Here is a 22,326-nt window from a genome sequence, read left to right as displayed (position 1 = left end):
CTTAAGTCAGCCTGTCCGCACGGCGGCAGCCGAAGGGGTGGGATCAGAATCAGCCAATAGTATTGAAGTAGTTGTTGTTAGGGGGGAGGAAGACGCCTGCGAGCGTGCGTGAGGCCGCTCCCGGGAAGGGGAGGCAGGAAGCTCTCGGAGCCAATGGCCGAGGCGGGCGGGCGGCGGCGCGCTTGCGCGCTGGGACGTGGGGCTGCGGGCGGGAGGCGGGGAGGGTGGGGGAGGGGAGCGGGCAAGAGCGCGGCGGAGGCTGCTGCTGCCGCCGCAGCCGCCGCCGCAGCGAAGAGGCCATGTTGTGTGGTGTGTGGGGCGGGGGGAGGAGGAGGAGGGAGTAAAGCCGAGAGAGGAGACGGGAGAGACACCACACACACACGGCACAAGATGGCCGGAGAGGCAGCAGCACCCCGAGCTGTCAGGCGCTCCGCTGCGGCCGCGGGGCCCGCCGACCGGCGGGAAGCTGCGCCCGGGCGGCTCGTAGGCCCGCGGGAGCGAAGCGGTCGCGGCTGAGGCGAGGCGGGCCGCGCGCGGGTGTCGGAGCCCGCGGCAGAGGCTCCCGGGGCGGCCGGGCCCACGACGCCGAAAGCGACGCTGCGGCAGCGGCCGCGGAGGCTCCCCGGGGCCCCGGCGGCTCGACCCGGCACGGGCGGGAGGCTCGGGCGGTCGGTCTGGCGCGGAACGCGGGTGCAGCCGGCCAGGAGGTGCCGACAGCCGCGCTCGGACCCGGTGAGTGGTTCCCCGGCTCCTTTTATTGTCCTTTGTCCTTGGGAGGAAAAGCAAAATGTCCTTGAGCGCGCGAGCAGGAGGGGGTGGCGGGCCGGGCCTCGCCGGCCGGCTCTCCCCGAGCAGCCCCGCCGGCGTCGCCTGCTGGCTTTCCCGGCGGGAAGCGCCGGGCGCCGCGGGGCCGGAGCCGGGGGGCGCGCGGGGCCCCGCGGCAGACCCCACGGGGGGCGGCCTCGCTGCCCGCAGCTTCCCGGCCGGGAAAGGGGCGGCGGCGGGTGACCGCTGGCGGGAGCCCGAAGGGGACCGCGCGAGGAGAGCCCCTTTCTGTCCGGGTGAGTTATTTTGATATTTAGGGTAAGGAAAAAAAATTCCTTTCAGATTCTCCAATGGGGGAGCTTTTTAACCTCTTTCCGGCGAGGTGGGAGCTCATCTTCGTGGTCGAATTTAAAAGAACAATGGAAGCCTGACTACGTTTAAACAAAAATAAAACTTGCTTTTTTTTTTTTTCTTTTGGGTGTTGGCTTTTAACTCTTTCAAAGCCGATTTTGAAAACGGCTGCAGTGTTACAGATGAGAAGGTACTTGCTGCTGATTAAATACTCTGTGACGTTAAGGTTGTCTTTAAAAAAAAAATGCAAGTTGGGGAAGTGCCGCTGGTATTTCAGAAATTACGAAGATAAGTTTACTATACCGTCTAGGCTGTTTAATGGAAATAGGTTTTAATTTCGATGCTAGACGATGACGTTTGATTAAGATAGTTTATTTTACCGACTAATTACGCCGGGATTAGTTGACATTCTCACGTTTGAATAAGGCTTAAATAGACTGTTTGGTACTTTTTAAAAGGTCATAAGGAGCCGTTATCTGTAACTTACCACACCTGAATGTTAGAACGTACTTGGATCAGTTCCTGGACTTCAAAAAGTTGAAGTTCATCATTTTCTTATTTTTAACAATAATGTCTGTTAGCACAAGCCATGGTTGGCAAAACTTTTACAAAGGAATATTCTGACGCCAAATCTCTTTGTGAAGTTACTTTCTCGTAGTGTAAATATTAAAGTAGGACTGTTCTCGGTAATGGGAGATGAAGAGGAGCCATATTTGTTGCATTTGTTGCATGCATAAAAATCTAGATATGCTTAAAACGGAATAGTATTTTAGTAATAAATATTGCTTTCTTGAAAATTTGCAGAGTCCTGTATAGTTGTGAGTTTAAAAAATAGGGGATGTAAGTTTAATGGTTTGAAGAACAAACCACAGATGCACAAACCTTTGTGTATTTTAGAATATATTTGTCTTCATTCTGCGGTGGCTCTTGTGTTGTAAAGGTGCAGATCTACGTAAAAATAGTGTTGGGCGGATTTAGTAGTACCTAGAAAATAAAAGTTACTGGTGTAATCCACTGTATTTCTGATGGTATTTTTGTCAGTGAAATTGTTTTATGTTCCGAATAGCATTCATACAGTGCTACATGTTACATCAGTTGCGCATATCTTGATTTTACAGAATCCTTACCAATTTTGGTTTTTCAAAACAACATTTTTGAAATTTGCAAACACTGAAAGTAGTTTTAAATGTATATTCTGAATCTGTTTTTTTCAGGCCCTTTTTTGAATACTGAAATACAAAATAATTGCTAGCTATTTTAACCTCAGAAGATCTTTTTACGGGAGAAATGGGGGAAGGGAGAGACTGATAATGTTCAAGACCCTGGTTTGAAATTGAATAAAGGTCATAGATACTACATGTTTTAGACTTGTTTAAAAAACAAAGCTAATATCACACTTGGTGAGATCAAGTAACTTGTGGTTTAAAAATTTAAAGTAACGATTAGCCATTTTAACTTCACTAATTTCTCCTGGAGGAGTTAATATTTAATTGCTCATAATTGTAAAAGGTATTTCTAGATGGCAGTGGGAATTTTAAGATGATTTCAGTGTTTAAAAACGGTACTTTTCCTTTGTTTTGTGTATTACCTGGCATCAAAAGAAAAATAAAAAAACAAGGTTATAATCCTAAATCTGTCTTGAGGATGTGCATTTTCTGAAGTTTATTTAATCTCAGTGCCTTAATATCTAGTGTTTGTCCATGCCACTAAAAGATGAGGAAAACAAAGATTGATACATCATTAAGATAAGAAATAATTGCAACCTTAAATGTAAAGGTAGTGTGTGGATGAGCCGTTCCTAAATTTGTCCATAGATCATGTATTTGGAATATTTTCTCATTGTTTCATCACACTGAAACTTTGGCCAAGAACTGTTAAAAAAAATCAAAACATTGATACCATCTTTTTTTTTTTTAAGGTAACTCACAAGATTAAAATTAAATTTGGTTGATGATGGTTCTGAACAAATACAGCTCTTTTATTTGAGGTAAGACTGGGTAAATTTTTATTACTTTCACACAGAAATAAGCCTGTTTGGTTTTTATTTTGCTCTTTGATTTTCTAGGAAGTGGTGATTATGAGTAAACTAAATATCTGGAAAAATTTTAAGCCTTTAAACCTTACCATTGAATGAAGAGTATATGTGCTGAGCCATTGTAACTTAATGTGCCTTTTGAATAGTTTAAAATACTGAAGGTCTCTTAAGCCTTTGTTTAATTTTGGGAGCAAGAAAAGACTGATTGTATTTTGAGAAAAACGGTGAACCAGAGATACGTTTTTCTCTTTTTAATTCTCTAGTGTACTGTACAAACAATTTTTTAAGTATTTAAAGAAATGAATTTATTGGAAAATTTGAACCAGTTACTATTCATAGTAGATTTTAGGGAAGAACAGTTTAAAAATCAAGTTTTGTGAGCATAGCTTTTAGTTTTTGTTTTCAGTTACATAATAAAAGTTTTAAAACAGTATTCGCTGTTTCATTGTTCCATCAATAAATTGTTTAGATTATTGGTGTGTTTCCCTCCCTCCCCCAAAGGTATGCCATTTTGAAGACTGAGAACCATGGAGTTTTATCCTTGAGTATAAAAGAAATATTCGCAGAAGTCTCTATTTTATACAGCAAGTAAGTAAACGTTTTATTTAGCATCTTAAATAGCTACCAACATTTGAGTAGGAAAATACCACTAAAGTTTGTCAGTTAAACATAAAATGTAGACTCTTTATCTTGAAAAGGAGCTGAGTAAAAAAGCCCATCAAATTCCTTTACCTTATATCAAAGCACTTTCATGTTCTATTAAAAGTTGATATACGTAATTCATATCAGAGAGTAAGACAGTAATTTTTAGTAATCTGCTTCAGGATTATGGTTAAATCAGTAGTTGAGTTATCACAATCATATGTTTTTATAATCTGAAATTCTTTAGCCATTTTTTTGATGATGGAGATCATGTTTTTGAAATGCCCTAGAATTTTGCCTTTGCTGATCTCCAATTCTTGAAAGAACTATATCTTAAAAAGTGAAGATACTTTTCATATTTTAGTTCTTATTAGTAGATTTAATATACTCATTTTCCCTATTTTTACAGTTTTGTTTTCAAATAGGTAGTAAAATGAGTTATCTTACAGGAAATGAGAATAATGCATCTGAAGAGATCTGTAATCTAACCTTGGTAAAATTGTTTCTAAAGCGTAAAAGGGAGAAATAATTTTCAACGTGTATGGGATACTTTGACACTTAAAACTAAATATGTGAATGAAAAAAATTTGCTGATAATTTTCAAGAAATGTTTCTTATGAGTTAACACTGAACATGGAAATTGCTGCTAAGCTGATGCAGAGGAAATATGTATATATAGTAAGAGATATCTTGGAAAATTTTAAGAATAGCCGAATAAGTAATACAAAGGCAAGCTTATCTTTGTCCTTGAAATGTGGAAAATCTTTTATCTCTTGATGTTGGCTTATTGTATTCATTGAAGTAGGTGATAAAGGTAATATTTTTATTGTATTTGTTGTAGCTTAATTTTTCCTTTTCAGTCATTCTGCAGTTTCATCAAATTTGTGTTTAGTGTGCAAAAGAAAACAATGTTAAGACTTGACTATAGTGTTTTTAAAGATCTAACATCATACAGAAAAAAAATGAAACATTTTTCATCTTAACCTTTAACATAAATGCCAAGGTTATGGTTTCTTGTATAGAAGTGATAGGATATTAGATTATTTTACAAATGTGGTTGGGCACTGTTAGAAAAATTGAGAATTGGGCCTCTTAGACACAAATGTATATGAAATATAATGTGATTTTAAGTTTAAATCAGCAAATTTATAATGGGCTACCGAAGAAGGTACAGTTTGACCCATTAAAATAAAAAATGAATGGATGAACATAAGATGTGTTAAATGATGATTTTTTTTTTTTTACTTCAGTATCAATAAATAGGAACAAAATCTAAATGATACAGTAACTTCTAAATTAGTCCCCAATCTGATGGAGTACAGCTTCCCTTTTATCACCAGTAAGATAAAGGGTTATAGCAAATCACATTTAAAAAAGGTCTTACATCTACGTCAACCTTCATGATGATGCTTATATTCAGTGTTCTGGTATTTGCTGCTTGGTCCAAGCTTGTAAAAATGGGCAATACATTTGATGGACAAAAGTAATGGACACGTGAGGGCAAATATAAATGTAGATACTATTTTAAATTCCCAAATTTCTTAAAAAAGTAACTTACTAGTTTACTACTGTATTTTGCTTCAGAACTGAAGTGATACTTAAATATTTTTATTTTGTCATTTGAACGAACTTTTGAATCCTAAAAATCACCTATCGAATTGGTGACTAGGTTTCATTGCATTTGTTATTATGGTACTATTAAAAAGTACCTGAAATTCCACAGAAATGAAAGCAGCCATGCATGCCCATAGTTAATTACAAGGTTTTCATGAACTATGGTATGACACTTAGAGGCTGCATTACATGATATAGGTAACTTTGAGTATAAATTTTCTTTCAAGTTGAATTGTGTTATTTGTAGTTTTTTGATTATTTAAAAATTTGATCTGGACAACCAATTAATTTACTTTCTCTCCTGAGATTTTTTTGTTGAGAGGCATAAGGGGAAAAAGGTAATAAGAGGACATCTCCATCTTTGTTAATGAGGTGTGTGTGATAGAGTGGAAAATACAGCTGTGATTCAGCCATCAGGAGATGAACTTGTAAATGTAGATTAGCCCTGTAATCTTGACATTCTCTGTAGACATTAGTCTCCTAATCTACAGAAAGTGTTTGGAGTTTCTAATCTCTTAAGAAGATACTTTAGCCCTTAATTGTGTGGTTAAAAATAATTTTAAGGAGTATTTTAACTCCTTTATGCAAATTGGAGAACAGTTTTTGTAATTTTTGCATTAGAAATTATGTATGCTGTTTCTGTGAAGAAGTGGGTTGGGTAACATGAGACCCAGGTAATAGAGTATACCTAACTTTGTTGATGGTATGCATTCCAAAATATTAATATAAATGCAGATGTTAGAAGGTTGATTTTTAAAAAATAGTTAAGGTGTGAAATTGTATTTAAACAAGTGGGATTTAGAATGTTGCAGTAAAAAATTGTTGGATTTTCCCCCTAATGATTAAATATACTTAAAATTTAGTGTGTTTAATGTAACATTTGCATCTGGCTATCACAGTTATAAATGAGGATTTATCATTTACGTGCTTGATATAATCGACTTCTTTTAAGAAATTTTTATGCTTCAAAGATACGTATCTTCAATTTACCAGCTACTTTCCCATTCTTAGGTTGAGTGGCTCAATACAAACTTAGAATTTTCAAATTGGCTGTTATTTCTGAATGTAATTAACCTTTACAATTTAAATTCAGGGATGTTCTGAAGTTCATAAATAAAAACTATATGATTTGATTGTTTTCATAACATTCAGGTAGCATGTTCTCTACAACCAGATGAAGTTTTTTGTTTTTTTTTTTTTAAAGATTTTATTTATTTATTTGACAGAGATCACAAGCAGGCAGAGAGGCAGGCAGAGAGAGAGGAGGAAGCAGGCTCCCTGCTGAGCAGAGAGCCCGATGCGGGGCTCGATCCCAGGACCCTGAGATCATGACCCGAGCCGAAGGCAGCGGCTTAACCCACTGAGCCACCCAGGCGCCCCCCAGATGAAGTTTTGATTTGTACATTGTACAGGCTAGATCTGTGTTTTGGAAAATAATCCTTTGCTTTTTGAAATTAAGCTATTTATTTGATAATGAATATTTCCCAAACAAGCAATTTATACCCAAATGTGTACTACATAATAATCATAATCATTTTAATTTAGATGATGAATATAGTTTGCTTAACTTTAACGGTTTCTGAGTTGACTTACGAATGTTAATGACTTTATCGCTACCTTATTTATATGGAAGGTTTTATTTCAGAATGCTCTCAGATTTTATTAATTTAAATGTAAATGTTTTAAGGACTTTAACAGGTTAAAAGTTGATACAATCTATATTTAAGAAAAGCACTGTGGGCTAATAAAGATAAGAGTCTTTGCCTTTTAATATAAAAAGATCAGAAGTCAAAATATACATTACACTTATAATTTTATATTAAATGAAAATCTATAATATTGCAGACTCTTAAAGGTAGGAATATGAGCACAATTACCAACTTTTGTAGTCTGCTTAAGCAGAACTTGGCTCCTTCCCACCCTTTTCAAAGGAAGGCAGAGTCCTACTTTCTCAATTTTGGGGAAGGAGATGTTATGGTAGATTACATTGGTGTCAGTAATTTTTGAAGTGGTGCAAAGTGAGATCCAAGTCCTCTTTTGTTTTGGTGGAGTGAGGCACATACTCTTACTCATAGGTAGCTTTTTAATCACATTGTTGGACCAGTGTGAAGGATTTCCCTCAGATATTCCTTTTGCCAATGGAAGTCAATTCCATCTTTCTCTTAGGAGTTAAATTAGTTTAGTTCATTTGGTTGATTTAGTACTTGTTTTTGTTAACAAGCTGTATACCCTATTAAGGTCAGATTAAATTTGGAAGCTTAAAGGTAAATAATGCTGTTTCTTGTAAATTGCTTCATTTGTTAACTTGGTAGTATATTTTAGCATCGTAATTCTTCGAGGCAATTTTGAAGCAGATCTTTGCTGTATTTCTTGATTATGATTAGTCTAAATGACTGAAGGGATTTGGATTTGGCAGTATAATTAGGAACTTGCCTTATAATTTGAAAATTCGAAATCTTAGTCATGGATAGAGTGTGAGTAGGTAACTTAAATCCTAAACTATCCTGCTTTCTAAAAAGCCTTAAACTACTACACTTTTTTTTTTTTTAAGATTTTAATTATTTGAGAGAGAGAACTAGCACAGGCAGGGGGAAGGGGAGAGGGAGAAGCAGAGTTCCTGCTGAGTGGGGAGTGTGATACAGGCCTCATCTCAAGACACCCCCCCCCATCATGACGTGAACGGAAGGCAGATGCTTAAACGACTAAGCCACCTAGGCACCCCAAATTATTTCCCTTTAGTATTGACTTAGAGGTTTTTGATAGCTCTACATGTTATGATTATGATAATCATACTTAAGAGCAGAGTGACTGAAAAATACATACCTTTATTCAGAGGGCATTTGAAACCTCATTTTCCATGTATAGTTTATGGGGCATTTCTGTCTAACTAGAGAATAGCGTGTATATGAGACTTTTGTTATCAGTTACGTATTTTTAAAAAAAGGTGTTAGTGCTGCTTGAGTAGGTCTCTACAGTTGGTAATAAAAGTATTTTGAAATTTTGTCTAAGATTTCCTTTCTACTTATCTTAAAATAGATTAAAGTACATGATGATGTGAAATAATATGGCTTTTAATGAGTGAGAAACATCATGGCAAGTGGGTAATGGAAGTTTTCTTTTAGAAGTCTTGAAAGTGGGGCGCACCTGGGTGGCTCAGTTAGTTAAGTGACTGCCTTCAGCTCAGGTCATGATCCTGGGGTCCTGGGATTGAGCCCCATGTGGGGTTCCCTGCTTATCGGGGAGCCTGCTTCTCCCTTTCCTCCCCGCTTGTGCTAGCTCTCTCACCATCTCTTAAATCAGTGAATTAAAAAAAAAAAAACACACACACACAAAAAAAAAACTCAACAAGCCAACTCTTGAAAGTGGATTAGATGAACAACCAGAAATTTTGGATAATCCTGTACTGTTAAATGATTGTTGGAGGGGCGCCTGGGTGGCTCAGTTGGTTAAGTGGCTGCCTTCTGCTCAGGTTGTGATCCCATGGTCTTGGGATGAAGCCCCACATCAGGCTCTCTGCTCAGTGGGGAGCCTGCTTCTCCTTCTGCACTTCCACCTTGCTGGTGTGTGCTTTCAAATAAATAAAATCGTAAAAAAAAAAAAAAAAAAGTTATGTTGGGCTCTGTTAAACAGCTAGTACTATACCCTGATGTCCATTAAATTTAGAAAGACCAAATTTTATCTACTCTGTTGGGAGTTCTTGGTGAATGAGACTTAGGCATGGTTTTTATAGTAACTTACTCCACAGGTGAGCCTTCTATATAGTCAGATTTAAAAACCTCCGGGTTAGAACTTACCTTCTGCTTGGACTATTTTGTTTGTAAATAAATGTATGTCTTGGTCTTCTGGTTGATGATTCTTGTTTGGAAATTCTGGAATAAATCATGACATTTTAGTAGTCTATTTTTATCTTCTTTGCATAAAATTATATTCTTTTTGTTTCCTGCAGAAATGTGACTCCAGAGACCGAATTCTCTAAAGGGCCTGTACAACGTAGTAGATGTTGGTGGAAGCATTTAGTAAGTTTTATTTAATTTTCATGTTTAATCTGTTTTTAAATTAAAAGTGACTTTGGAAATTTGAATAATTGAGTCAGAGTTCTAGAAACAAAGGGATTTAGTGAAGCTCAAAGCAGTACAAAAATAAAAAATGTGGTTAGATGTGTGTGAAGCTGATTAAAGTTTTTGCTTGTATATTCCAACCTGTCATTTTCTTTCTTAAACTCTGACAGAATGCAAAGTAACCCACGTATGAACATACTTCAACATTTCACCCTAGAATTAGGTTGTGGTAAAGTCATACCCCCATGTTTGTAAATAAAGTTTTATTGGAACACAGCTAGGCTCTTTCATTTACACATAGTTTGTGTTTCCTTTCCCACTGTAGCTGCAGAGTTGAGAGTAGTTGTAGCTAATGGTCACAAGCCCTGTTCTATAAAGAAAGCTTACCTGTCCTTGTCCTAGATCCATCTCTTGTGTCAGCTTAATCCTTCTTGTGTAGAACTCAGAAGCCCTTGGGTTTTCCTTTGGTAATAGAACATACTTTCAATGGATTTCAATGTAACAGTTTTAAGATACAAAGTAATTCTGAACTTTCCTTAAAAAAAGTTGTGCCTTAAAAAAAGGTACAACAAAAAGTTCTTTTCACAGTGAGATATGCTTTGATTTTAGAAGACTTGGTTACTACTGCTTTGTAACATTCTAACGCCCAACATGAGAAAAAGTGAGAAGAGAGTGTAGAAATGAATTTGGATGAATCCTCCAAAGGATTTATTTATTATTGACAGGACTTTATAGGTATGATTATTAATCCTCTTTCATAAATATTTTTGAATCACATTTGGGGATGTAGATTTTAGAAGATAATTTTGTTCCTAATTAGTACTTAACTTCCATTATATAATGGCTACTAGGTCCCACAGAAGGTGAAGTTCTGGGTTTTTTTGTTAAGGTTTTATGGGGATAGTGAGGCCAGAGTTGAAAACTTCCTGATGTACAATTATTGATCTCATGTCTCATTTTAAAGAGATTAATTGCCTGGCACATAGTGGATGCTCAATAACTATGTTATTTATGGTATATCATTTCTGTTAAACATTATTTGTCAACTATTGGCTTAGGTCTAATTGGAAAACAAAAGTTAAATTCATTATTAAAATAGAAATTTTAATGCGTTAATTATTTTTAATGTGTCTGAAAATGAAAACCTTGACTCCATAAAGAGTGAAAGGGACAAGGAACTACAACTTTCAGTCTCTTAACATGTACATGTCCGATTTTAAACTAATAATAGGGACAAAGGGAAAGATTTGATTTGATTGTACAACTTTAGATGATTCTTAGTTACCATAATTCATCTTACTCTCTTGGTGATCAACATTTGGCTGGTCTTTTTAAAATAATTTTGTGGTTGGTTTTTATGCCCACTGTATTTAGCACCCAGACTTACATTATAATTCTATTGAGGATTCAAGCTACTTTCTGTCATAGGACAACCTGTGTGAGTTCAGTATTAAATATTTTCAAGTTTAAAGACCAGCACAAAGAAGACTGTTGTCAAGTCATAAGCACCAAGAATCTTAATTACATGATGGAAAGGATCAGTTTCTGCTTATCATTCTTTTACATGCTTTTGTCCCTTTGGTTTTGCAATAACTATTTGAGTTTCAAAGTGACATACATTAACATTAATTTATTGTGGCATTATTAGAGCCATCTACTTTTAAAATTAAGAATCTTTAATCATTTCTTTTTCCTTGTGCCCCTCCCTATCCCCCACATTTTTTGGTGGTATTAAAAATGGGAGTTGATGGGAAGTAGAGGTAAGGAGATGGCTTATGCTTATTTTAGCAGAGCCCCTTGTAAAGTAATGAATCTCATTTCAGCTTACGTCACTTGCTTGCATTTCAGCTGACTTACTTTATTTTACAATATCTTTGATTTTGGAACAAATGTACTGAATTAGAATTTAAAGAGAAGACCGTGTCCAATTTTACATTCTTAAATTTCTGGATGTACAGTACTTAGGGATTTTAAGAGATAGCTGTTAGTACCTTCTTATCATAGAAACCTTTACTTTTGCTTTTGGGAATTTTCTTAGAACAATTTTCCTTAAAAAGAAGATCTCAGCTGTGAACAGGGTGGAAAAATTCTACCTGTTTATAGAATAAGCTTGAAGCCTGTATGTAAAATATACAAAAGGTCTAGGTCTGTTTGATGATGGAATTCTAGATCAAACCATCATCATTTCAGTATGTCTGCAGTAATTCACAAGTTACTGGAGAGATGTATAGTAAGGCTTTGATATCTGAACCATACTCAGTTTTCTGTACCAATGTTACTTTAATGCATGATTAAATTCTCTTTAAAGCAGAAAGTGTCTTTAAATAATTGACCCCATTGATCCAATGGATTTTTCAGAGGTCTTGTTGTTATTGGAATATAAATTATTTTGATTAGTAAGTTTAATTTTTAGATCTCCATGTACTTTGGTTATTGTTATATGGGAATAGTAGCTGAATAACATTTATTGAGGTCTTTCTATATGCCAGGTAATGTAAAGCTGTAAATGTACTAATTTAATTCTCACTACTGCCACATGAGGTAGGTACTACTATTTCTGTTTTACAGATGAAGAACTGTGGATTTTGTTACTAAGAAAAGATCCAGGCTCACAGAATTCATGCCTACTTTCTTTTTTATTTTGTAACATAAATTTGCTTATTTGCAAATTTAGTCTTTTCAAGAATTTGGAATTCCATGAAAGTAAATGGCTTACTCACAAATCCCTCATTGATTTTTTTTAAGGTGTTTTGATGCTTGACTGAGCACTTCTGTATATTAATAAAATTCTCACTTTTTGCTTTTCATTGGCTTTATAGGAGTGGAAGACCGATTATGACTTTTTAATGTCACAAGAGTTGTTTGCTCTTGTGGCATGTCTTTTTTTAGTCATCTTAAACATGTAACGTGATAGAATATCAATATGCTAGTATTTTCTAACCTCTTGTCACACAAACTATTGCATTTTATTGAACAATTTTAGAATGATTTTAACGTCATTAGGTTTTCTTTTGAAATTTTTTTAAAATAATGATTTTTAAAAGGAAATTTCAGTGTCCTGGATAAATTTTACCTCTTGTCCTGTGGCAAAAGAATATAAAGCATTGAGTTTATCATTTAATGTACCAAACTGAATACATTTCACTTCTAGCCATTGAAATAATTAAAACTTGTTATCAGTACATTAGTGTCATTGTTGATCCATAATCGTGTTTACATCTCCAACTTTATTTAGAGCTTGATCTTGCAATGTAATAACGGAGATTGGGAAGAAATTATAATAAACAATACAAGAGAAATGATGGTACTTTTATTTTTAATACTTCTGTATAGTAATATATGTCCGTTTTAGGGAATGAGTAGTTCAAATGGAAGATACTTCATTGATACGAAGAATGGATGAGTTGTGTAGTTCTTACTTTTGGTGGAGAGAAACCAGTAAAGTATGTTAAGGAGAAGCATCTTGCATTTGATGTTTATTACTGATGTGACACTCAATTTTAGTCGGTTTTTAAATATGAGTAGTAGTTATCAAGTAGTTTACTACTTGTTAGTAGTTATCAAGTAGTTAGTTATCAAGTAGTTTACTTAAGTAGATACTTATTTAGTGTATGTAGACAACAGATCCTAATTATAGTTTAGGAGATAAGATTTAAGTACCTGAAGAGCAAAAATGCCTTATATTTAATAATCTAGTCACCCAGACTTTATATGTACAAATTTAGTTTGAGAGCTGCAAAATTGGTGAAGACCAGAGTTAAAATTTATCTTTGCAATTACGTTTGCTCATGATAGATCAGATCATTTAATAGCAGAATATCCTGGTTTCCCACTTAGTCCCTTTAGGTCAAATTATTTAAGTAATGGATTTGTTTCTCTATGAGGAACATTTGATAACCTCGGCAACAGAAGTATTTTACTTGCACTTAATTTGAAATCTGATAGCAATTTATGGCAAATACCAAATAGGCCACATAGATATTTTACATTTTTATCATTTTTTTTTCTCTAGTCAGCTACATATTTTTCCTGTATTCTCAAATAAGTTGCTGAAGATGGTGGCATCTCTATTGGCCATTTGTGTTACCTAAGCAGAATTAATTAACATCTGTTGAACTGAAAAACTATGTGGTTATCCACTGCTTTGGGTTTTTTTTTTTTTCCCCTTAATCTCAAAATTCTTTTCCATAATTAGTTTTATTTGAAGAAGTTTGGAAAGTTTTCTGCATTGAGATTTAGAATATATAGTGTTGCTATAATTTAGCTTTCCAGGATTTTGAATTTGAATTTTTGTTTTTACTTCTCAATGTTGACAGTGTAACAACATTAAGTATGTAAAATTTGACTATTCATTGCCACTTTTTTATAGTTACATATGTATCTGTGACAGTACAAGAACTTTGTTCCTCGCTTGCAGTCTTGCCATGATTCTCTCCTTGAGAAGTTTACAAAATTAAAACTTTGTGTATGGTAAGAGTATCTTCAAGGTGGGTGGATGTTCTCTGTTTGAAGGAATAAGATTATCGGTATTCCAACAGCATTTTTTTCTTTTAATGTTTTCATCAAGCACCCAGTCAGCTTGAAGAGTCTCTCAAATGGACCCTACCACTGAGAAAACAAGATGGCAGTCCACTATGGGGATTTGAGGAAAATGGATTAATACAAGAGTGCTGTGATAATACACAACCAAGACAGGGTTCTTTTAACATGGATTTCATGAAATGAATGAAGACATAGGTTTCTTACCCAGCACAAATGGACAGTGGATTTGACTTTCTAAAGACTTTTTGTATCCCTAAAACAAGTACATTTTTGACATTTGGAGAAGATGGCACAGTAACACAGATGTTAGTTTGTATGCCTGGAAATTTTTGCAGTTGGATTTGTATGAGTATGATCTTGTGGAATGTTAACTTTAATAAAATTTCTAACACTTTAAAATTTCTCAGTTTGGGCTTTTTTTTTTTTCAAGCCGAAGTTTCATTAAATTTCAATTACTGCCTTAACACTTTGACCTTTACAGTTCCCCAGCAGTAGGTATACTGAATAAAGCTGGTAAAATGGAAATGGTGTGCTGAAAGAGGGTTCACTTGGTTGATTAAGACTTGTCTTTTTTCACAAAGTTGTGGAAATTTGTGTATTAAGAGATGGTTGTTCGGTTGGAATGCTATTTTGAGCTTTCTTGGAACAATTTGGAAAATAACTTACCAAGGGGTAATAATAGGAACTTTAATTTGCCATGAGATTGTAATAAGCTTATAAAACAAAATGCGTTTTGCCTCAATTCAGAATGAGTGATAAAATATTTTTATGAGTTATTTTGTGTTGATGGAAAAGGTCTCTTTTACCTATGCTTTTTTAATATAATGTTTTACAGTAGAATATTCATCTGAACCTTTAAACTGGTGCCTCTTGTTGTTTTAGTGGTTAATATCAGGAAAAGAGGTATTGGGTTTATATGGAAGTGTCCTTAGGGTATTCATAAAAGGACTTAAGATTTTGGTGGCAATAATGTCTATAATACATTTTATGTAAATACGAAGGTAAGGCTTTATCTTCTATTTTTCTTACTCTGTTTAGGAATTTAAATAAATCATGCCGTGTCCTAGATTGTTTGAATTCTAGGTGAATACTGCTGTTCCATTTATTGATAATTGACTAATACCAGTTTTAGTAACAATGATAAAAGTGGGGTAGGCTTCATTTTGATAGACCAAATGACTTATTCATTGTATTTTCCCATTATACAGATAACAAGGAAGAGTTCAGGTTGAATTTTTTTTTTTTCGTGAGAAATACTCATTTTGTGTGACTAATCAAATACCATAGTGTACACATCTCTGATCAATACATATGCAATATTTATTCTCACTAACTGATTTGAGGTGGTTGGTCTGTATAAATCAAAAGTGGACTTTTGGATTTTGATTCTGGTAGAAAATTAAAGTTTTGTAGAAGGTATAGAATTGAAACTAGGTTTTGATTATGGATTTTACTACCAAGGTGCAACATTGTTGGTCTTGTTAGGTATAAACCTAAAATGGGTTTCTTAAATGAGGCGAGGACATTGTTCTGGTATACTAAAATGTAAGTGAGGAAAGTTGATTTTTTTTTAGATGAGTGAATGTTTTCTTCGGGTGCTTGTTTGAGAGAAATGTGTTAAATTGTTTGTTTTTGGCATTAGTAGTTATATTGTTTCCATAGATCTCATGGTTTCGGTATTTAGGAGAATTTGCCCTGTGACATTACTTTGATAACTTTCCATCAGGACCAATTGTTACTAACTTGCCATTGTTGGAATGGGTGTATATGCTTAGAATTTGCTTTGAAATAAAAGGGGATGGTTGGGATATATTATGTGTTGTATTGGTTTGAAGGTGGAGTTTCTTGGGTTTGTTAAAGGGTGTACATAGTAGTTCCATGCTCTTGAATTTAAGAACTTTGTTTTGCGTGACTATGTGAAGTAAATACATTGTGGTTATGAGGATTTTTTGGTGAAGTTTACAAGGTTATATATAATGGGTTAAAGAATTTTATTAAAGTTTAAAGAAAGATTGAGGTTCTTGGGTAAAAGCTAGTTGCATTAATTTTTGCTCTAATGCAACTGAACACTAGGGAGGCGCTGTTGAGTTGTACCCCTTTTTCCAGTTGGGATGGAAAATTCCCCCATAAACTTTGTCATTAGATAAATTTTAGGCTTCATAAAGAAGGCAAGACTTGAATTTAATTTTTGAAATTGAGGTTTTGCTTTTATTTAGAAACCATTTTACCCATGGGGGGGTTAATTTTTAAAAAGATTAATACTTAAGCTTAGCTTTATATTCTCTAGGAATTATCCCTCTTTCAAAATGGCTTGATAAAACACCACTTCCTGTCCAGAGAGGAAGTTATTTTAGCTCAAGGACTGAAATATTTAGCAGATCTTTAGACAAAAGGAACAAATTACATTTCTCTCTGGCTTAAAAAGGGTGCTTGAGCCAGAGGGGGTTAAGAAACCCTCCCTCCTCCCCTTGATGGGGTGGTCTGGAGGGGCAGGGAGGTGTGGGGGTAGGGGTCCTCAGGCTCCCTGGGATGGAGGATCTTTTTTTTTCTTTTCTTTTTTTTTTTTTTTTGGTGGAGATGAAGGGGTGGGTCTATGGTACATCACCTGAGTTGTGGGGTAAATGTAGAGAGTGTCAATCAAAGGCAGAGCTCTCAGAGCTGGGAAGGAGGCTCTAGATGGCGGCTGTGCCTTAGAGAGAGCGCGCTCTGCTCCCTGCCTTCGCCTCACTTTACGCAACTTTCCCTAACTTTCGGGCAGCCTCAGGGGGCCCCCGCAGCCCCCTGCCTCTCCTAGTGACTTGCTGGGGTCGATTCGAACCTTTTTAAGGGAGAAAAGCAGCTTTTAGGAGCTTTCTTTTCGTGCCTTGTTGGAAAGAAGCAGCCGTACTGAGAGCCCAGGTCGTTGTTTTTTCCAGCTTAGAAGCCATGGCGCACCTCCATTTTTGTGCGCTCTCCTAATGAGGTTTTTTTCCTTCCGGACCCGTTTTGGTATTAATTGTTGCTTTATTTTTTTGGCCAGTTAACATATTGGAGGATTATTTTATTTATTTTTCGTTTTTGTAACGGAGAATTTTGTTTTTATTTTTAATTATTTGGGATCTGATATTTTTCTACTACTAGATAGGACTCTTGCTTTGGACCTACTACATGGATCAGGTAAGTCCATGATTGTTAGTGATAATTTTAAAGATTTATATGTATAAGTTTGCTTTATTTTCTGTAAATATGAGAAATTCCTGGATGACGCAATAAGATACAGAGATTGTTATTTGTATCCAGTGTGTTACTTTGAGAAACTTTCCTTATTGATAGTGATGATTCTCCCTGTTCGGTTTATCCGTTTTTGTTTTTGTTTTGTTTTTTTTTAAGGAAAAAATAGAAATATTTTGTTTTTTGGTGCTTACCGCTGTTGTGTTATAAGAATATCGTTACATCGTCAGGACTTTGTTCCTGATAATAAAAACCATCGATAGAAGCTGGGACCTTACCTTTCTTTCAACTTTTGACAGTAAATACCTGGGCACAGGACTTCAAAGCAAACACAGATTCCCCCTCCCCCTTAATATTTAAGAATTAAAAGATGATGAGAAATAAGGACAAAAGCCAAGAGGAGGACAGTTCGCTACACAGCAATGCATCGAGGTATGAGCTATCAACTTTCTTCCTTTTTTCTTTTTTTTGGGGGGAAACCTCAGCTTACATTGTTTACCTTGACAGACAGGGAAAGCTGTCTGTTTTATTTTAAGTATTTTACTAATTTGGATTCGTTTTTTAAAGCGTGACCTTGAGATTGCTAATATGCCACACCCTAATTTTTTGGTAGCAATTTATGAAAGTTGAGTTGTGACTTAAGGCCTCATACAGCAGTCAAAAGGTAAGGTACCTTTATTCAAAGGGGCCTTTCCTGTAAACTACAGTTTTTCTGTTAATAAATTTCAGTTTTCAGGTTTTTGTGCTGTAGAAAAATGACCTTGTCGGTTTAGCCATTGCTGCATTGCACCATTTTACATACAAGGCAAATTTTTTCTTTGAAGAATCTAGGATACCCAAACTTGTAACTGAAGGCCATAGAGGAGCCTTGTGGTAGTAAATTATAGTAAATAGACGTTTGAGAAAGTTATATGAATGAAAAAATGTACATTTTAAAATGAAATCGCAAAAAGGACTCTTTGACTGATGCCTCTCAGTTTATATTTTTACTTGACTCTGTATTTCTTTTGATACTCTTGACATTTTAGGAAATTTTGATAAGATTTATCAAAACCTTTACTCTATGGTTATAGTTCCTGCATTTATGAAATCAAACCTGTGATCACAGAACTACTGGAATACTCTTAATATACTTCTCTTTTGTGTTTGTTACTGTGATTATATTTGTATATTTTGCATTTAAAATATTTAAGGTTTACATTTATATGCTTATATTCAGACAGTGCTTTCTGGTTGGTAGATATGTAGTATCTTATTCTTGCATTTTAGTTGTAGCTGCTTTAAATTTATTGATTTATTTTGACAGAGTCGCCTGGAATGCTTTATCTTCTGAAGCTTACAAATATACTGTTTGTTCAGATCACGATTTGTTTCACATTTGTTGGAGTATCTTAGTGACTAAGTAATAAAGCTTCTTAGACATTTTGTTGTATGATCTGTATATTAATTTTCAAAAGTACATATAAATGATTTCTTGATGTGTGTTCTTACAAATTGTCATATTATGAATTTTAAATCCTGCAGTTAAGGATGTGATTGGTTATATGATTTTTTTCTCCCCCAGTTTTGCTTTTACTTTTATAATTTTATAGAAGTAATATACTTTATTACTAGGTTAGTGAATTTGAAAGTTTTGAAGTGGTTTATTACAAATGTTGAAGTTTATGTTTCATTATACTTAATCTATTTTGACTCTTGCTTCTAAATCCACATTCTTTTGCAAATTGAGTTGTCATACAGTTTGGACTGCTGTCTTTTGAACTGAATTACCCATGTCATTACTTGGGTTTGATTTAGATCAGAAAACTTCTCCACTAATCCTGAGCTGATTTTTCTGAAAAGTAATGGCAATTTGAAGAAATAGGAATCCCCAGGTGTATTTGACAAATTATTAAAGATTCAGTACCTAAAATTGTTACTCCCTTGAGTATGTATGATTTGCATATTCTCACGTAGGTTTTGGCTTTCTTATGCAAGGTTTGTGGTTAACGTCATTGATGAGGCTGCCTTCTAATTTCAAAAATTAAGCAGTGTTGCTGTTTTTTAAAAAAATAATTTACTCCCTAGAAAACTTACTTGGAAGTTGTCATGCATTTACCTATTGGCAGTGGGGTTATGGTTAACAAGGAAGCATGTACTGTACTTTTAAATGCATTTTGTCAAGTAGTTTGGTTCACATACCTGATGGATGTTCAAAAAAATCTGAGAGACTCCTTGAAGATGGGAGTTTAAAATTCCTTACCCGAAATTGCATACCTTAATACATGTACATAATTATGACATCACTTCCTTTAAAAATTGTAAAGCTTAATGGGATGCTAGTGGTGTTTATTGTGGTAGATTAATGTAATTTTTAGGAAGTTAAAGTTCAGGAGACTGTTCAGGTACTAGTACTTGGTTCCAGTCTTTCAGAATTTCTTTGTAAGGACCTATTTCTATGGCACAAAGTCTAATATTTAGGGAATACTACAAAAATCACTTGTAGCCTGAGCCACAAGAGAGGAAGGAGTTTGCAGGTCAAGTAAATTTGTTCTGAGAATTAGTTTAGGATCTGAAAGGATTGAGTGCGAGTTTAGGTAAACCTCATACTTTACTGTTTTTGGAAATAAAGCAATGACTGTAAGTTTGTTATTCCTGTATTCTTTTGTTAATGCTTTTAAATTTGTTGTGTGTTGTATATCGTGATTTCTGAAGATTACAAAGTTCACTTTCCAAAAATACCATTTTAAATACTTGATAACTCTGTAAAGTTTTTAAATATTTAAAAGTTTTAGTGAAGGGCGTATATAGAACTGTATGCTACATACTTCTTACCTAAATAATTGGCAGTTTGGGGTAACTTCAGTAATACTAAAAAATGGAGACAGGAGAGAAGGGATGTGACTGGAACTGTGTGCACACAAAGAGTTCTGTGTGTTCGAGGACGCTGCGTTTGCAATTTTATCTAAAGAACTGAGACAGTTTATTAAATTTATCTCTAAATCGTCTGCCTTTGAACCAGATTTATTTTGACAACCTGCGGTGCGGGCAAAATCTTCTGCTTTTTAATCAGCCTTTTGGCAGTTACTCTAAGATCGTGGGGCTAATTAGAAATGGCATAATGCAGTTGCTTGTGGACTGAACAGGCAGTTTTTAAGTGGCAGCCATTTTATGATGCTGATAATTCTTAAGAATCGGGATTTTTGAAAATACTGAAAATTGAATGGAAACTTGAAATATCAAAACTCCTTCCCCCCCCCGCCCGCCTCCCCTTTTTTGGTTCTCTGATGCTAAAATAAAGGGCAGCTCGGTAGTTAGCGCAGGCAGCAGCTCTGTGAGCCCCTGGCATCTTGGTGCAGGTCCAGCTCAGTCACAAAATGGCTGTTCCTTTGTGCCGCAGCGCTGACAGACATACTGCATTGCACTGTGTACTCGCCAAACAGCAGGAAGTTGCCGTGCCGAGTTCAAAGGCCGGCCGGCGCCGGCGTCAGCGCCTGCTGCTGATTGGCTGTGCGCACGCCTGGTAACAGTGGGTCAACAGCGGCGGCCTCCGGCAGGTCCCGCCCCGCGACGTAAGGCGCGTCGCTTCGCTCCTGGGAGGAGCGGACGTAGTGACGTTGGGTTGCGTGCGCAACCAGGGTGCTTCCTCTTCGTCTAGCGAGCCAGCAGCCTTCGGGGGCGGGGGTAGGAAAGGGAAGGGAGCGAAGCGCTGGCTGGGACTTTCCGGTGGGCGGCCTCTTCCCTGCTGATTTCGCCTCTGGCAGCCGTCTGCGTCCTTCCCTCTAGCCGTCCGCACCCTGCGGCGTGTATTCCTTTGCCCATCCCTGGGAAGGGTGTTCTCTCAGGAGCGGCTTCTACTTCAGGCGACAGTAAAAGGCGCTAATCGGAAACCTTCAAATCGAAAACGTGCCAGCTTTCTACATTTTTTCCCCCTCCCCGCTTTGCTTTCTCATATCCTAGCGGGTCTTTTTTTTTTTTTTTTTTTCTGTTCAGTGTGAAGAGATTAGTAAACTTAATCTTGTTACCATTGACCAAAACCTTTTAACTCAGGAGATACTTTTGTTTAAAGTGAGACGTTCTAAGGGTGTTACAGCTGTTACCTAATCATGGCTCATAAACAAAGGGAGGATTGTTTGAACTTGTCCCCGTGCGTTTTTACTTGGTACCATACATTTTCTCAGTTGGCATTTGATGGAGGAAAACTCAGGTCAGTATGTGCAAAGTGATTTATTTCTAAAATTACGGGGATAAGTACAAAAGAGCGTAGGAGTTTTCACTTAACTATAAATACTGTTAAAAAATAAGAATACAGTATTAGGCACCCATTACTATACAAACAACTGTTAGACTACAACTCCTTTTAAGTGTTAATAGCACCTGGCTAAGGAACTGTGACTCCCCAGAACTTGGTTGATAGTGGAATGAATTACTCGGAAGAACCTTCGGAAACCTCTCAAATCCCCGATTCTGGAAATTTTAATTCAGTCCGGGTAAACTTATTAAAATGCTGTGGTTGTGCTCATGGTCTGTCTTACTGGGAAACCCTTGGCAAGGATTTCTGGTTTAAAACAACAACAACAAAAAATCTAGTTTAGCCATTGATGATTTCATTATTCAGTCACAGATAATGAATTTAAGTAAGAAGACAAGACTGTATTAATGTTTTCCTGCTGTACCCTGCCAAAAAGTACCCCCTACCCCCATGCGATTGGAGTATTTTAGCAGTAACAGCAGTGAGATTTAGGTAGTTGGCCCTTTCAGAAGTTTCTTACTGAATGGAATACGTTAACTTCAAGACGGGTGTGGATTGTGGTAGAGAGGTTTGTCTGGGCATCTCAAGTTTCTGAATAAAGCTATAAAAAAGAAAATTCACTAATGGTTGGTTTTGTATGTTCACTTAGTTTTGATTCTTTAGGAAGAATTCTTTGAAGAGTTTATGGAAACTTTAGGTGAAACTGGATTTTCAGTTTGTTTTATAGACTTGTTCATCAGAGATTTGACAAGAGATTTTTAAATTATATGCTCGGGTATAAATTATGTACAAAAGAATTATCTGTAGAGGTAAATATTTGTAGAACTTGACCATTAACTGAGTTTCAAATTAAAGTGCATTTAAAGCAACAAGAAAAA

At 36.2% G+C, this 22,326-nt stretch overlaps 1 protein-coding gene and 1 long non-coding RNA gene across 7 annotated transcripts in view; both read left to right on the top strand.

Annotated features, from left to right (window-relative positions):
* The first annotated feature begins 308 nt into the window (after positions 1–308).
* On the top strand, positions 309–14,406 carry LOC116857886. 4 transcript variants are annotated; one of them, XR_004380825.1, is made up of 6 exons: positions 309–732; positions 1,108–1,306; positions 3,035–3,103; positions 3,653–3,739; positions 9,354–9,423; positions 14,033–14,406. It is a non-coding gene; the product is annotated as an uncharacterized LOC116857886 (long non-coding RNA). The 4 variants fall into 4 exon arrangements; XR_004380823.1 differs by lacking the exon at positions 1,108–1,306 and having other exon boundaries at positions 342–732; XR_004380826.1 differs by lacking the exons at positions 309–732; positions 1,108–1,306 and adding an exon at positions 1,038–1,061.
* A 1,822-nt stretch (positions 14,407–16,228) lies between these two features.
* Positions 16,229–22,326, top strand: part of CHD2 (chromodomain helicase DNA binding protein 2) — a 113,318-nt gene continuing 107,220 nt past the window's right edge. For 2 of the 3 annotated variants that reach the window (XM_032842338.1, XM_032842337.1), the window contains exons 1-2: positions 16,231–17,163; positions 17,517–17,649. In XM_032842338.1, coding sequence (XP_032698229.1) covers positions 17,588–17,649 — 62 coding nt within the window. In that variant the 5' untranslated portion in view covers positions 16,231–17,163; positions 17,517–17,587. Of the gene's footprint in view, positions 17,164–17,516; positions 17,650–22,326 lie in introns of all 3 variants that reach the window. The other variant, XM_032842339.1, reaches the window with a different exon arrangement.

The sequence above is a fragment of the Lontra canadensis genome, unplaced genomic scaffold (genome assembly GCF_010015895.1).
Source record: "Lontra canadensis isolate GAN:19392208 unplaced genomic scaffold, GSC_riverotter_1.0 scaffold128, whole genome shotgun sequence".
NCBI classification, from domain to species: Eukaryota; Metazoa; Chordata; class Mammalia; order Carnivora; family Mustelidae; genus Lontra; species Lontra canadensis.
This window is presented reverse-complemented; position numbering and strand designations above follow the sequence as displayed.